A 16,415-nucleotide genomic window follows, 5' to 3' on the forward strand; every position below is an offset into this window, starting at 1 on the left:
CAAAAAGATGATCTATTTCAACCGGACTTTGTTCAAAAATATCTTAATGAAAGAAACATATGAGTTTGCGTTATGTATCGAAATCAAAACCATTTCACATATCGGATTCCATTCGCTTGACATCGTTTCTTCAAATGTCGGAATCTATGTAAAAACTAAAAAAAAATAATGATTTCAAAACGAGCAAATGTCATATCGTGGAGTAATTTGGGCAAACACAAATATTATCAATTTTTGGGTAAACTTATATTCCGACCGCTAATTGAAATTTGAAATTTTTAAAGAAAATTGAGAAAATATTAGGATAAACGTCGTATGATTTCGAAAAACATAGTCAAAAAGCTTAGTTAATAATGTCCTTTTTAATTAGTTTATTATTATATGAGATATATGCTTCATTTTCAAAATTGAAGCTTTAAATGACCACCAACCAGTGAACGTTAGGAGGAGGTGATGTGTCTAAATTCTTAGTAAACCCTAATATCTAAGTGGGTTAGCAGAATTTATAACTATTTTTTAAAAAAATATATAATAATTTTCATACCAAAATATATAATATTTACTACTACATTGTAGTTCCTCTCAGAATCTCGACTTCACCTTGTACTTTTACCTAACAAGTATCTTGTGAGACGGTCGCATAAATCTATTTTACCAACTTAAAGTGGAAGTAATATTTTTAATACAAAGTTTAATATTTTTTCATGAATTGGATCAGATTGAAAATTTGTTTTGTAAAATAGATGAATCAAATGTTTTATCAATGATTAATTATATTTTATTCATCCATGATGTTTAATGCATTTAATTTTTAATAATTTGTATAAACAGAACCTTTTTGAAAAAAATATGGCACAATTTAAAATATCAAATATAACAAAGAATTTCGTCCCGACTGCATTAATTTCTAACAAGTGGATGTTCCGTTTCTCCGAATTGCATTAAAAACTTCACAAGTTACCAAACTTATTATGACATTTAAACGGCTCAATATTGGACTCTCTTACTCTAATTAGGAAAAGTAATTCTTTTAAAATTTAAAAATATATGTATATCAATTTTGATATGTTGTTTACTTACCATATCTAGTTCTATACTCATTTTTAACGTGACACTCATCTTGTGGATGTATAATTTTGATATATTTCATCACGTCTAATATATGAGTATCACATAAACGGTAGATATAAAAGTCTGTTTGGTTGATGGATAACAAATCAAAATTATATGTGTGTGTGTATGTCTGAACATATTTTAATCATGACGAACGAAAAAATAATATTTCCATTTCGTTTTTTATAGGTTTTTTTTAATCAATTAATTTGCATACAAATATTTTCACTGATTTTGGTAGAACTAGAGGATGCGTTACTTTCCAATGAGTCGTGTATGCATCATACTATCAAATTATAGCATAGGATGGAGCAATAGTCGTAGTCTGATTATGAGTAGGTCTCTTGTGAGACGGTCTCAAGAATCTTTATCTGTGAGATGGGTCAACCATACCGATATTTACAATAAAAAGTAATAATCTTAGCATAAAATAGTATTACTTTTTCATTGATAACCCAAATAAGAAATCCGTCTCACAAAATACGATCCGTGAGACAGCTTCACACAAGATTTTGCTTCCGATTATTTAATATATGAATGCAAAAAAAATTAATTTTGCATTTTATATTTCAAAATCAAACCAAGAAAAGGAGTTGGGTTGATGATTTTCAAGTCTGCCTCAAGTTGGCAATTTTTCGACATGTCAAAATAGCAGGACGGAAATGGGTTGTGGGTCGACTAACTCTGTAGCCCGTTTTGACAACTTCAGACTAAAAAGACTGTTAATTTAAAAATTTAATCTAAAATTCCTCTATTTTTCTTTAAATAATGAACGTGGATTGAGTAAAATTAATGGGGAGCAATGAATACGGTCAATAATAATTAAGAATTTTTTAGTTGCATAAATTTGATATAACTAGGAAGTTTAATTTTGCAAAACGTCAATGTTCATAGCTTAGACCATGTGCCGACCCTCACCATTTTGATTACAAATAAATTAAATTTCAAAACCTCCCACACCCATTTGGCAAATTGCGAAACCTCTCGTCTTCCTATTGTAGGGGCATTTTTTAGTCATTTAATAGAAAATAAATAAAAATACAGTAAAAAGACAATTAACCACTGTGTGCAAACGCGTTTATTTAATGAGTTAGGGATAATGTTGTCATTCCAAATTATGAACGGACAAACAAGAGTTGGATCAGGGCAAAACTCTAAGAGAGACAACGCAACCAACCGTCAGCTTCCGACGCTCCGTGTTCGAGACAAAATATCCAAGAATGATGACGGACCTAAACGACCGGTTCGAAATTTTTTTTTTTTTTTTTTTTCAAATCCTCGCAGGTTTTTAACTTTTTTCCCTAAACAAGAATGACAAAATTGATGGGAAAAACCAAAGTTGTAAAAAACATGCAACTAAGCAAAAAGGTTCTTGTTGTCAAATCATACAGCTTTGGGCATGTTGTACAAGATTTTAATATGGTCCTTCCAAAGGCCTTCTTCCTGGATGAAGTCGACCTTGTAGACCAAGATCTTATCTCTTAATTACCATCACAAATGAGATTGAATATAAATTTCAAGATTGTTCAAATATTTTTCAAAATAAATTAAATGCAAAATTTACAGCTATATGCAAATCCGGGCTCATATTTGACAATTCTTGTACCACATGGAACTCAAATTTATTATTCTTGTACCACACAAAGACAAGGTCACATTGTTGAGCTCTATACCATAAATTATTAGTAATTAATGACTAAAACGGCTAATCATCTACACGTCACATTTACCACGTCATGAATATTCCATTAAATATTGTATCGGGAAAATTACACACAATATATATATATATATATATAATAATTTGAGAATTCGTCAGTTGTTACTCTTCCACGTGTATTTTGTAAACATATGCAGTATTGCAATAGTATACAAAACAAAGCTAGCAAGTTAAATCGCATGGGACAAGGCCTATGCAACAAGCTCGTTCGAGAATTTGTTGGAATAGAAAATCGAACTCATGACCGTATATGCTTCACTTTATTTCATTGAACACAAAATCAAGTACAAAAAACGATTTTCTATATTTGGTATTAGGCTTGACGAGTTGATCTACCATTATAATCAAGAGTAGGTCTTTTATGAGACGGTCCAACGAATTTTTATCTGTGAGACGAATCAATTCCTACCGATATTCACAATAAAAAGTAATACTCTTAGCATAAAAAGTAATATTTTTTCATAGATGATCCAAATAAAAATCCGTCTTACAAAATATGACTCATGATATCGTCTCACACCAATTTTTTTTGTCTATAATAAAAGGTTGGGAAACATTCTAACGTTACTCAAAAACTGTACAAACGCATGTTCTTTCTTGAGGCAGTCAGTGGACGCGTTATAGCGCCTATAGGGAGCAAGCCCCAGTAGCCCCATGTAGAGTGACAAGAAAGCCCATGTCTAAATTCATAAAATATAATATTTGGTGGGCAATTTAGTAATTTGAGTGGCTGACCTGGGGGCGGAAGACAAGGGAAACGGCTTCCTTATAAATCTGATTCTAAGTGCCACCCACTCACCTCGGAGACTCCAACACAAACACAACTTTCTGGTTACTTTTGTCGCATATTCATCCATTTCCTATATAAATTTATTTACATTTTCGGAAATTTCAAGATTTCTTTTCTTCAGGGCATTTACAAGATTCGTGCTTTTTATTATTATTATTATTATTTTTATTTTCTTCCGGTTCATAAATTGTTTGGGTGTCTGGAAGAGGGCGGCCGTTCGCATTTCCGCATTCCGGTCCGTTTCAGATTCCTGGATTTTCTATCGGGGGAGATCTCCATTTGGTTATTTCTGTTTCGTTTTTCCTGTTTGATCTGAAATTTGGAGAGAGACATGTGGAGTTTAGCGAGGTTTTGGGAGAAAATATGCATGGTGGCAGAAGGGGGATCTCATTATTGTTCCAAGAAGACTGATGATATATGTGTAGATGCCTGCGAGGAGGTAGTTTTTTTTTTTTTTGGTTTTGCTTTTCCTGGTGATTTAATTATGTAGATGAAAATGTGGGTTTGTCTGGGTTTTTTTTAGTCTTGATTTTCATTTTGGGAGTTTTTTTCACGTCGGTGTGAATTGGAGATGCTTGAGGTGAATCCGCACTGGGTGTTGACTTTGCGTTTATTTGTCTTTGTGGTGAAGATTGTTTTTTTAATTAAAATAGTGGGATGAAGTTTCTTGAAAATTGATAATTACAACACTAATCTGGATTTATGGGGCCTGCTGGTAGGAATAAAGTTTGATTTTTTTTTTGTCAGATAAAGTGCTGAAAATAGTGTACTAATGTTTAAATTAATGGGGATTTATCAAGTTCTCCACTTAAATCCTATGTTTTTCAATAATTTTTGTGTGCTTCTTTTCCTCTGTGGGCTCGTTTTCCCAGTGCTCTTCAATGTTTGTTTATGGTTCATAGGCTTGAATAAATTATTCTTTTGTTTCACATATACTTGGATATTTGTATTTTCCTGTTAGTTGTTGAAAAACTTTACACCGGTAATCAATGAAATTGCTCGTGTGTATCTCATGTTTTGTGTGTGTGGTTCATTCTTGTTGTAATTTCGTTGGTATTTGGAACCTGCAGGGCTCAGGAAGGACCTTGAGTTCAAGAATAAAGTGTATATTACGTGGAATGGATATAAAAGCATATCTTTTCCTCTTCGTCTTAGTCCCGACTTGTGTCTTTGTTGTATATGTCCACGGCCAGAAAATCACTTACTTCTTGCGGCCTTTGTGGGAATCGCCGCCTAAACCTTTCCACGAAAGACCACATTACTATCATGAGAATGTGTTGATGGAGAATCTATGTAAGCTTCATGGATGGGGGATAAGAGAATCTCCTAGGCGTGTTTTTGATGCTGTGTTGTTTAGCAATGAGGTAGACATCCTCAAGATACGATGGAAGGAGTTGTACCCTTATGTGACAGAATTTGTACTTCTCGAGTCAAATTCGACATTCACAGGTCTCCCTAAACCTCATGTGTTTTCATCTGTCCGAGATCAATTTCAATTTGTCGAGCCACGGCTTACTTATGGGCAAGTTCCGGGGAAATTCAAGAAAGGAGAAAATCCATTTGTCGAGGAAGCGTATCAGAGGCTTGCATTGGATTATCTTCTTAAACAAGCCGGTATTCAGGATGACGACCTGTTGATAATGTCTGATGTTGATGAGATTCCAAGTCGACACACTATTAATCTGTTAAGGTGGTGCGATGAAATACCCCATATCCTCCATCTTCGGTTAAAGAACTATCTCTATTCGTTCGAGTTTCTGCTCGATGACAGTAGCTGGAGAGCCTCAGTTCACGTGTATCAATCGGGACAGACAAGATATGCACACTATCGGCAGTCTGATGAAATCTTGGCCGATGCTGGGTGGCATTGTAGCTTCTGCTTTAGACACATTAGTGAGTTTAAATTCAAGATGAAAGCTTATAGCCACGTGGATCGGGTGAGATTCTCTCATTTTCTGAATCCAAAGAGACTTCAGAGAGTAATATGTAAGGGAGCTGATTTATTCGATATGCTACCAGAAGAGCACACTTTCAGGGAAATAATCGGGAAAATGGGACCTATTCCACGTTCCTACTCAGCTGTTCATCTTCCCGCGTATCTTCTGGAGAAGGCCGATGCTTATAAATATCTCTTGCCTGGGAACTGCATGAGAGGAAACGATTGAAGCTTAAATGGTCCGAATCTGTGCTAGCTTTGTAAACTGTGGAATTTAAGTATTGCTCCCCGAATGAAAAGTTTCCTTCCTCCTCACGCAGAATGATGACACTGAGGCGTGTTGCTTCGCATTTTTATAACATATCCACATGTCCGGCTTAGTCCACATTACGCTTGTCAATGTTTTAGGGGACATAATTCTTGGATTTCGAGGGAAAATTTTGTACATAAAGTCTACTTAGAGTTTATTTTCATGGTAGTGGATGGATGGATCATCCCGGGTTCCCACTGCTGCGACAAGAACCGGCTACGATTCAGGTGCCCATCACTTCTTCGTAGTGACACAAGCCATCGTCCTATGCCCCCAAAGAGGTTCTTTATTATTGATATTTCATCATTTAAGAAATTTTTCATAGGGTACTAATTTATTTACAAGTTTTGTGTTCTCATCATAATTCTAATACAAGTGAGTTATCTGTTTTTCTCCTGCCAGTGTGTGTGTGTGGAAATTTTTTAAAATATTTGCAAGAATATATGATATAATGTTAAAAAGTCGACGAAAAAAGAATCGAATGCCATCTTTAATGATTAGGTTGTAAAATTGCCAAATAGTAAATTAAGTAGATATTATTATTATTATTATTAACATCATCATCCGAGCAGGTTCGAAGATGAGAATAACATCCCGATAAATACCCTTGCTAGATTTGAAAAAATCTCTGAACCCAAACCCATTTCTAATAACTCTATTAAATCTGCCTCGATTCAAGATTTTTCTATGAAGAAAATTGTCTTCCGTACATTTGATCGGTACAGTGATATATGTGTGTTTTTAAGGAAATATTTGAATTCAAGGCATAAGTTTCGGTTTGGCTAAACTTTGGTCACAAGTGATGAAATATTTTTTTATTTATTTACCGTCGATGAGAGAGCAATCATATTATCAAAGTAAGGTATTATGTATAATTTAAAATATTTGAGACGATTGCTTTCTGATCATAAGAGTTATTAAATATGTTGTTACAAACTATAATTTTTCGTAAATCAAGAATCATTTAATTCTATATAAATTATATCGAAACGTAAAATTATATTAATATGTATAAGATAAATATTCATATGACAGATTAAATAACAAAATAAATATATTTTGTGAGCCAAAAAAAAAAAAGGGTTGTGAATTGTATACAATAATCTCAATATATCTCATACATTATCCATACCACGAATATGCTCTTTACTATATGTTTGAGTTGTGAAGTTGGAAGAGTCCATTTTGATGGAGTTGTAATAAGCTTTTTCTGCATTCTCCATCCTTGATCTGAACATTGCCCACTCATTTCTACACCTCTCCCTCACCTAAATCAAAATAAAACATAAAAAAAAAAAAAAAGCAAACAAAATAAAGAAATGAAACTCAATTTATTCATTTAAAAAATATAAAAAAGTATGTATAAATTGAGATAGACAATGTTATATTATATATGTTTCACGTTCAAACGGTTTTGATCATGCTACCTTCATGGATATAGTCATTGTCCACTCAACACATGGCACAAGTGCAGAATGAATAAATCATAATCACTCATTCAACCATGATGTATGAATTAGTGGTCATGATTCATCACTCAACGCACATATCATCTGTTGATGGACGAGAGCACTACTCAATGAGTAGCATCTACCAAACTCGTTCGAACGTTAATAATCACGTACATTCATACTAAACATATAGAAAGAAAGCAAAAATTATGAAAAAAATTAAGATTGGTTAAGATGTGTGGTGATAGCTTCACATACCCCTTGCCATGGAGTCTTTCCATTCTCTGATTGGCCCTGTTATATGAACACAAAAGGAGACTCACTACTATATGATACAAGTACGATAATTCGATCCCAAAAATAATGATTTTACGGGTTTATTGAATAATGAAAATTTTATATATGGTGAAAATTTATTTAATTTAGTACCATATATACGATAAATATAGCAGAAAAGTCGACGTTTCTCTTACCTGGTTTCCAAGACTAGGAACACCTTGATGAACGATCCATTGAGCATCAACTACCCCAATTTTTTCATTAGCAGGCTACAATCGAGCGATTGGATATTATTTTCGAGTATATTTTGATATATTTGACCAACCAAAATAAATAAGTTCCTAAGATTGAGATGAAAACTTCACAACTAACCTCAACACATTTTTGGAGAGCCAGGTCCAGACCCCAACCATGGACCAAATCATTCTACAAAATTTGCATATACATTATGAAGGGCATTCAAGAAAAAACAAGGGGCCGGCTCAGAAATCCGGTCGATGCCCCCTTTAAACCGGGGCAGATCCCGAAAGTCAGAGAAATCGGGTTGTGATGGAATAAATATGGTATTTTTGAAAAAGAATTATACAATCTTCCAATGAATTCACCCCTGACTATAAATCTCATTCGGCATAGCATGATACCTGGATCATATGCCACACGCAACGCCAGGCATCTCGAGAGAATACAGGCGCCATGATCTCGACAAACCTGTGTTAGAGCAATGTGTGATTTAAAACAAAACAAAAATTGATTCTTGAACCTGATTAAATACAGATATACAAGAAGAGTAAAAAGAAAACAAGAAAATGGATGAAATGTAAAGAAAATTAGAAGTTCATACGCTGCACATGGAGGCAAATGAGGATCAGAACACCAGCCAGGTCTCTCTTCTGTTTCTCTACATGCATCAAAGGCGAAAACATAGTAAAGAAAACATGTAAATTGCTTCATCGATCAAGAAGGATTACTGTAGAAAAGTGAGATTCTATTTTTGGTTTATCAAAAAGACTTGTTTCTTTACAAGTGTGCCTCAACACCGGGTCTCCTTTTCGTCATCTGCCACGTTATTCCCCTCGAAGGATCCAAACCAGGCTGTGAAATTTCTAAGCCGTGCTTCTTTACAATTTTAATGTACCTAAATTTGTCAGAAGCAGTAATGAAATTTAACATTATGTAAATTTGTCAAAGAACAATCGAATTTGTATTCAGTTTTACTAAACTTACTCCTCAGCATCAAAATTCTTGACTCCAAGATCTTCATCCCATATGAATATGTAGTCATATGGGGCAACGATGTCTGGATGCAGAAACCGTTTGGCATACCACCTTAAAAAAAAATATCCTATGTTTAGGATCTCAGAGGAGTATAACTCGAATGAAAGAGGATCAGACTGTGTTCTGAGGTAAATTTAAAGTCTTTACCATTTTGTCTGTTTTTTAACACTAACGTGAATGGCTCGTTTGGACCACTCGAACTCATTATCCCATTCGTTTGTTCGACCATCATAGTGAAACAAAACGATTGTAAAATTATTTGAAAACTGTAATAACAACAATATCTCAGCACATAAGAAAGGGAGGTTTGAGGAGCGAGGGAAGCCTTCATTTTTACTTACCTTTTTCACTGCTGCATTGATGTTATCCCTTTGATCGTAGCCAACAGTAAATGTCACTAGATATTTAGGTATGCTGGTCAAGTCCTGAGCAGTTTCAAATCGATAATAACCCCAGAATTCACGTTAAAGATTTATCGTCCAAAACACCAAAAAATAGTTTAATTTACAAGAATTTGTCTTATGATGGACGAAAAAATCGTATTAAAAAAATGCTCACCTCACTTGGTTTTCCCCACAATCTTCGAGTATAAAAATCTGATTCAGACGCAACAATGCCCGGAGGCAACCTTTCTGCACCCTTTGGATTTGATGGCACCCAGATCTAAACCAGAAACATTGAAAGATAATATTCTACAAGAAAATTCTCAAATATCCGACCTAAATCACAACTGTAACATCTTTTCCTGTTAAAAAAATCCTAACTATATTTATGAACTGATGCAAATTAAAACAGAATAATTATTTAGTCGAACATCTACAGTTTCATATTTTTTCCATCCTGTTAGCAAGAAATGTACCTCCTTTGGTAAGCCATCAGAAGTCCGGTTTCCGTTAGAGCTGTTATTGCTATTCACAGGTAAAGAATGACTAACATTCATAGTTTGCTTATTGTTGACTAACACACTAACATTCATAGGTTTCTTATTGTCGACTATACTTTCATTTCCGAGAATAGAACACCCAAAAGTGGGCGATACATTTAACTGTCCAAGAAAACACAAGAATCAGTTAGCGATTAGAAATGGAAGGCATCTCTCAAATGGCACCACATTCCAATGGAGGCCACACAAAATGTTTCTGTACCTTTGTTGGAAGTGATGGAAATGATACTCCTATGAAGAAACCTAAAATTATTCCAACACTGATAGTAATAACAATCCTCATACTTTCATTTGCCTTTTTGACCAAAGTGCTGAAAAATTAGAAACCAAAAGATAAGTAACTGTTTTCTCATGTTAAATTCTACACGCCAAAATCATGTTTATAACCAAAACATACGAACCTGCGCACCACATTCGCCTTTTTAAATGCCCGTTCTGCTTCTGTTTTCATGTTTTTGCCACTTTGAAATGTAAAACATGAAAGAAAGAGCTGAAGCATAAAAAAAATCGCGTTAACCGAACCTTTGACAGCCGATAAATAACAGAAACAATCAAAAAACATGAGGAAGGGGGTGGGGGGTTTAGAATGCACTACAATCTGTCAAATACTATTAGCGAGACTCTCTCCTACTAGCACTACCATCAGAACATAACATCAAGGTTCTACTTCAAGACCATAACAAAATCACAACCCTTTCATTATTATCCGAAGAAACAAATAGCCTAAACGAAAGATTGCCTAATACTTGCCTAAAAGAGAAAACTACTCAACTGTTCATCTATAATCACTAACTGGGAAACAGAGACAGACCCAACAGACTCCGTCCCCTCTCGACCAAATCCATGATCCGCTCCGCAATGAAACATATCTGTTCAGTGGAAGTGGGAGGAGCTGACAGGAGAATCCTCCTCCAATCTCCTAAATTTTCCAATCAAATTATATATTCTTATACATTACACGAAAACAAGACTTCGCCCACTATAGTTTTTAGGAATCAGCTTCTTTTGCCCTACAAGAAACTTTTGGCTCCCCCACTGCTACTATACAAAGAGTGCATCTTTTTTCACCACTCGATAAGGTGCCCATGAATACAAAGCGCAGGATGAAAAAAGTTCTTTTTTTCACCGGCCACCCCACATTCCAGAATTTCAAGCCAAACACAAACTAACGAACAACTAAAATTTAGTTCACAAAACTTTCAAACTAGAACAATCTTTTTGTTAAGGAAACCTAAAAATCCAAAGAAAAAGGTTTCTGACGTCAATTTTTCCCATGATTTGCATAAAGAAATCAAGTCTGATCAGTCTTATAACCCACGAACACATTAAAAATCGCATTAAAAGCACATACCAGGACTTTAGTGAAAAAACCCAAAATCATATGTAACGATAGCTGGTAAAAATCCAAGAATCACGAAAAAATAACAACAAAAACTCATGTTCTTAGTTGAATTCTACAGAGTAAAGAAATGCGGGGGGTGACAGCTTCTTACTTCTTCAGGCCTTCAATAAATGCATGAAGAACCGATGAAAATTAAAGCGGAAGCGTATGAATAATTGTTTTTGTAGCGAATAAAAATCGTTATGTTCGAGCAAATATATTGTGACTCTTAAAGAGATTGAGAAGGAGGGGGAAAAGTAACAGATGAAGTAGAGATGTTTGAGTTTCACTTTTCTCGGAGTTCTTTTTCTTGAAATTATTATTGTTCTTTTTGCTAATAATAAGATATATATAATTAATTCCTCTCCAAATTGTTACCATATATCATCGGATTTTCATTGCTGGAATCTTATAAGATTTTCGTAATGGACAACTAAATGGTGGAAGGACTATTTGATTCAACCAAATGATATCACAATCCAAACAAAAAATTCTGAGTAGTATTGTGCCGCGCTTGAAAAACGGTTTTATCGTCGTCGTCATTATTATTTTGGAAAATTATACTTTTGTTATCATATATTTTTCTATTTGTATTTCGGATTTTCTATATTATCAAATTTTATTTTATTTTAATATTTTTATGTTGTTGCTTAGATGATATTAATGAAGTCTCTCTGGGTAATATATATATATATATATATATATAATGATACATAAGGATGTAATCGAGTCGAGCCGAGCCGAACTCTTGAATGTTTGAGCTTGGTTCGTTTATAATCGAGTCAAGCTCGAGCTTTATTTAACGAATATATGCATGGCTCACGAGCTTATTCAAGCATTTATCGAGCCTAAACAACCTTAATAAATACTGAATTATACATTTAAATTTTCATTAAATTAATTAAAAAGTAAATTATATATGTAAAGAAAAATATATTATTCTTATTAAAATTTATAAATTTATTATAATAAATAAATTTAATAGATTTTTCTATATATTTCATAAATAATATGCAAAATCAATAAATCAAATATCAAAACTATTATTTTTCATCTATAAGATTACTAATGAACTTACCAACGAACATGTTCACGAGCTAACGAGCCGAATACTGTAAAGCTTGAGTTTGGTTTGTTTATCTTAACGAGCCTCATTAAACGAGCTTTTATTGAATCAAGCTTCGAATAGCTCACAAACGGTTTGGTTCGTTTACATCCCTAATGATATAAGTATTTCAGATAAAGAAAGATTTAAATTTTCAATTTCCAAAAATTGAAATATATGATATTAAGACCTAAATGTGACAAATGAATATTAACCCAAAATCACAAGAAGTAAACATATATAATTAAAATTTAGAATTTCATAATAATAATATATCACTGATTAAGTTTAATTTGAATGAATTTTGAAAGAAAATTCGAAATTAAAAAAATGTATTTGACAAAAAAAATTCATTTCTTTTCCGAAAAGATAATTCCTCGAAAGCCAAAAATAAATATTATGTTTTGAGCTTTTTCTCTAATTTCTCTTTAAATAATAAAAAAATATCTTCTTATTTTTTACATTTATCAAACGCAAAACTTATTCTTCTTTTCAAAAATACTTAATTAATTTCTGTTTAATAAAATATATTTTAAAAATGAATATTTGTAAACCGATGCATGAATTTCATATTCACACACCAAATGGCATAATGCACAAGTTTTTAACGTAGATATGCTTGTAAATTTAATGTTTGGTGGATTGTACTAACACAAAAATTTGTATGAGATGGTATCACGGATCAATTTTGTGAGACAAGTTTTCGACTCTTGAAAATTATTTTTTTATGTCAAAAGTACTATTTTTCATTGCAAATATGGATCATACCAACTCGTCTCATGAAAATATATATGTTAGACCGTCTCACAAGTTACTTAATCTTATTAATAATAAGTTCTGTAACCATAATTACTCCTTATCTTTGAAATTAAATTACAAACGCACACGACAAAAATTAAACCGCTAATACACAATAAAAATTTCCAATCTCTTGCATATATCTGCAAAAGATGTCGAAATTCTGACTCGTGTATAGGCTGATATACACCCGAACTCGAATTCGTGCCTTAATCGAGTAATTTCTATTTGTTAATCTAATTGTTCTTGACATGACATCGTTTGAAAAACTTCATTCAATGGGCATGAGAATAGTATTTCAAATTATCAATGTTTTCTAGAACATAAATATCAAGTAAGACACAGAAAAAACAAAGAAAATACATTTAATTTTAATGAAAAATAAAAACAACTCAAATGATAATAACTAGATAATTTGATAAGAACCCCAACTAATTGCTAATTCAAGCACAAACTTCGATATTTGATTCTTCGTTGACATGTTCATAATTGAGACAAGAATCTTAGGACAGGACACTTTGACCGATCACTTAGAAGAGATATGTACGTACCTCGACACATTACCTATAGAGATGCATAAACATTCGTATAGTAGATGACTCATTCCATGTACGCAAATACATTAGGATATTACATCAAGGGCGCAAAAGTTACATTTTGATAATGAAACATTTGCTCATTTTAAAATTCTACTGTACATTTTATTTTTTTTTGCAATGGCCGAAACTATACCTACATAAATACATAAAATTCGAAACATGCATTTTGTAAAATCAACTCACTGCTTAATAAAATAACTACAGTTAAAATTATTAAAAAAGCAACCAACCTAAACAATTACCGTTTAAAAATATAAAATCTCAAGCATATTAAAATATGTCAAAACCCTCAACAAAATAAAATTATCAACCATTTAAAAAGCTCTTTAAATGTATTCCCATAAAATCATATTCTTGCGGAAGAATACAAGGTCCTCGGGTTAACGTGCGCTACCAGCTCCGTCCGTTCAGTCATCATCACCTCCAGTCTCTTGATTAAAATGCTCACATGTATCATTCACACCTAGTGAGTCTAAAGACTCAACACACCTGTAACGTTAATAGTAAGTACATATACATAACATGCAACAGTGAAAAATAGTGCAATCAACATACATTTCATGATCTTAAAAGAATAAACGTAAACATGTCATATAATAGCATAATGTGTCAAAACATATCTCATCATATCATCATATACGTATACATTTTCTTTAATTGAATTTAGTTCATTAGTTGTGACTTTCGTATCATCTATATTTGATGGATCCATCTACGTATAACCGTGATACCCGACGACGGGGATATCAGCGACAATATTACCCATCCATTGAGCCTTGGGCTTACAGCTCATCGTATACATATACATATTAGTCACAAACAACTCTCCTCCTTCAAATCGTGTCATCATATTCATCACTTATCCAAATCATGCATATACGTAATTTTCCTTAAAATCAAGTATGCAATGTATTTTTCATAATTTCATAAAAAGTCCATTTAAAATATGTCAAGTTGTGTTTAGGACGTTGCCACAATTTCTAACTCGACCCGGGTGAAAAATGATCATTTTGCCCCTGGAAACCCAAAATGATCGTTTTATCCCTGGACCTCAAAATTTCGACTCGAAACCTACCAAACTTCTCAAACACCGCAAAACATATATATAAGCATTTCTTATACGTAAACTCGAGCCCGATTCAAAACTTGCACGATTCGTTTTAAAACTTGGACCGGGGTCCTGGTTTTAACCCGAATCAACTCGAAACTTAACAAAATCTCTCCAAGTTTAAACCATGCCTCAACCATACTCTACCAGCCCTTAAACCACCTAGACCAGCGCACTTAAGACCTTCGAACAGCATTTGAAAGTTGCTGGATTTTTCTGCACCAAAGCGAGCCGAACCCTAGTGCACTAAACCCTCGAATCCTCTACCCTAGACCAAACTAACGGGGACAGACCTGAACCAACTCTTCCTAGCCCACCTCTAAATCCTCCTAGACCACACCATGGCCTGGTTCAGCCCTCATTGGCCGAGCCTACCCTCGCAACTTGAGAAAAATTAAAAACATGCACAAATTTTCACAGCTTGAGCGAGTTTACAATATAAATCATATCTCCCTCGTTTCTTATCAGAAAATTACTAATTTGCTATCGAATTGAAGATAACACAGAGTGCTATAAATCATATGTTGAACACATTTCCATAAAACCAACCTGTAAGTCGCATAATTCGAAATAATAGAGGGTGACAGATTTTGTGACACAGAAATTTCACAGCTTGTGCATTTTTACGACAAAAATCATATCTCCCTCGTTTCTTATAATAAAAGTACAAATTTGCATTTTTACGATAAAAATCATATCTCCCTCGCTTCTTATAATAAAAGTACAAATTTGCTATCGAATCAAAGATAGCACGGAGTGCTATAAATCATATGTTGAACACATTTCCAGAAAACCAAACTATAAATCACATAATTCGAAATAACAGAGGGTGACGTGTTTTGTGGCACAGAAATTTCACAGCTTGTGCGGTTTTACGATAAAAATCATATCTCCCTCAATAAGATCGATCGGCCCTCCCCAAAACATAACTCGTGACTCCAGCCCCTTGATACCTTAAATCCCAACATATACAGCCCCCTAACACCTCAAACCGGCAGCCCCTTACACAAGAAGTCAAGAAAACGTGAATTGCATCAAAGTGTAGGTGTATTTCATGTCAAAACTATGCAAAAACGATACCATATAATAGATCAAAAGATTTCTCATACATAAATACACAAACCAACATATTGTGATGTGAATGATGAGAAAAACGAGATTTTGGGTGTGCCTTTGCATTTATACACTCGAAACTCGAAGATATGCGCGTAGGATGTGAACCACAGGAGCGGGAAAGATGTTATTTCTTGAAAATCTAAGGGGCCTTGACTTTGCTGCTGAAAGAAGGAGAGGAGCTGTTGTTTTCACGTGAGAATGGCTGATGGGAAATAGAAGTAGGCGGCCAATGATTAAAAATTAGGTTTAGATTTAGTTAAGATGGTAATTAAGTTGCTAATGAGCCCTAAACAAAAGTTTAAATGGATTAAAAGGGTTTTGAGCTCATTAACCAGTAAAATAAACCCATCAAGTCCAAACACACTCTCGGAAAATATTTTGTTTACGTACGTTCTTGAAAATATTGTCCGAGCACTTTAAAAGTCTCCTGGTTCGTTAAATTTTTCGTGCCGGTTAAAAATATGACCCGAGAGTAAAAATTACCCACCAAG

General features: G+C 33.7%; 2 protein-coding genes across 4 annotated transcripts; one reads left to right on the plus strand and one right to left on the minus strand.

Annotated features, from left to right (window-relative positions):
- The first annotated feature begins 3,613 nt into the window (after positions 1-3,613).
- On the plus strand, positions 3,614-6,258 carry LOC142522803 (uncharacterized). Its single transcript, XM_075626342.1, has 2 exons — positions 3,614-4,062; positions 4,694-6,258. Exons 1-2 carry the CDS (start codon positions 3,955-3,957, stop codon positions 5,786-5,788), a joined length of 1,203 nt encoding a protein of 400 aa, XP_075482457.1. The 5' UTR covers positions 3,614-3,954; the 3' UTR covers positions 5,789-6,258.
- Positions 6,259-6,883: 625 nt separating this feature from the next.
- LOC142522593 (uncharacterized) lies at positions 6,884-11,491 on the minus strand. 3 transcript variants are annotated; one of them, XM_075626079.1, is made up of 15 exons: positions 11,311-11,491; positions 10,219-10,307; positions 10,020-10,128; positions 9,734-9,919; positions 9,433-9,537; positions 9,216-9,299; positions 9,022-9,140; positions 8,824-8,925; positions 8,621-8,734; positions 8,441-8,497; positions 8,241-8,307; positions 7,972-8,025; positions 7,794-7,868; positions 7,579-7,614; positions 6,884-7,137 (listed from the first exon to the last, which is right to left on the minus strand). In XM_075626079.1, exons 2-15 carry the CDS (start codon positions 10,266-10,268, stop codon positions 6,985-6,987), a joined length of 1,311 nt encoding a protein of 436 aa, XP_075482194.1. In that variant the 5' UTR covers positions 10,269-10,307; positions 11,311-11,491; the 3' UTR covers positions 6,884-6,984. The 3 variants fall into 3 exon arrangements, with proteins under 3 accessions (XP_075482194.1, XP_075482193.1, XP_075482195.1); XM_075626078.1 differs by lacking the exon at positions 11,311-11,491 and adding an exon at positions 11,169-11,284; XM_075626080.1 differs by lacking the exon at positions 11,311-11,491 and adding an exon at positions 10,590-11,154.
- Between the last annotated feature and the right edge of the window lie 4,924 nt (positions 11,492-16,415).

This window comes from Primulina tabacum, chromosome 13 (genome assembly GCF_025594145.1).
Source record: "Primulina tabacum isolate GXHZ01 chromosome 13, ASM2559414v2, whole genome shotgun sequence".
In the NCBI taxonomy this organism is placed as follows: domain Eukaryota; kingdom Viridiplantae; phylum Streptophyta; class Magnoliopsida; order Lamiales; family Gesneriaceae; genus Primulina; species Primulina tabacum.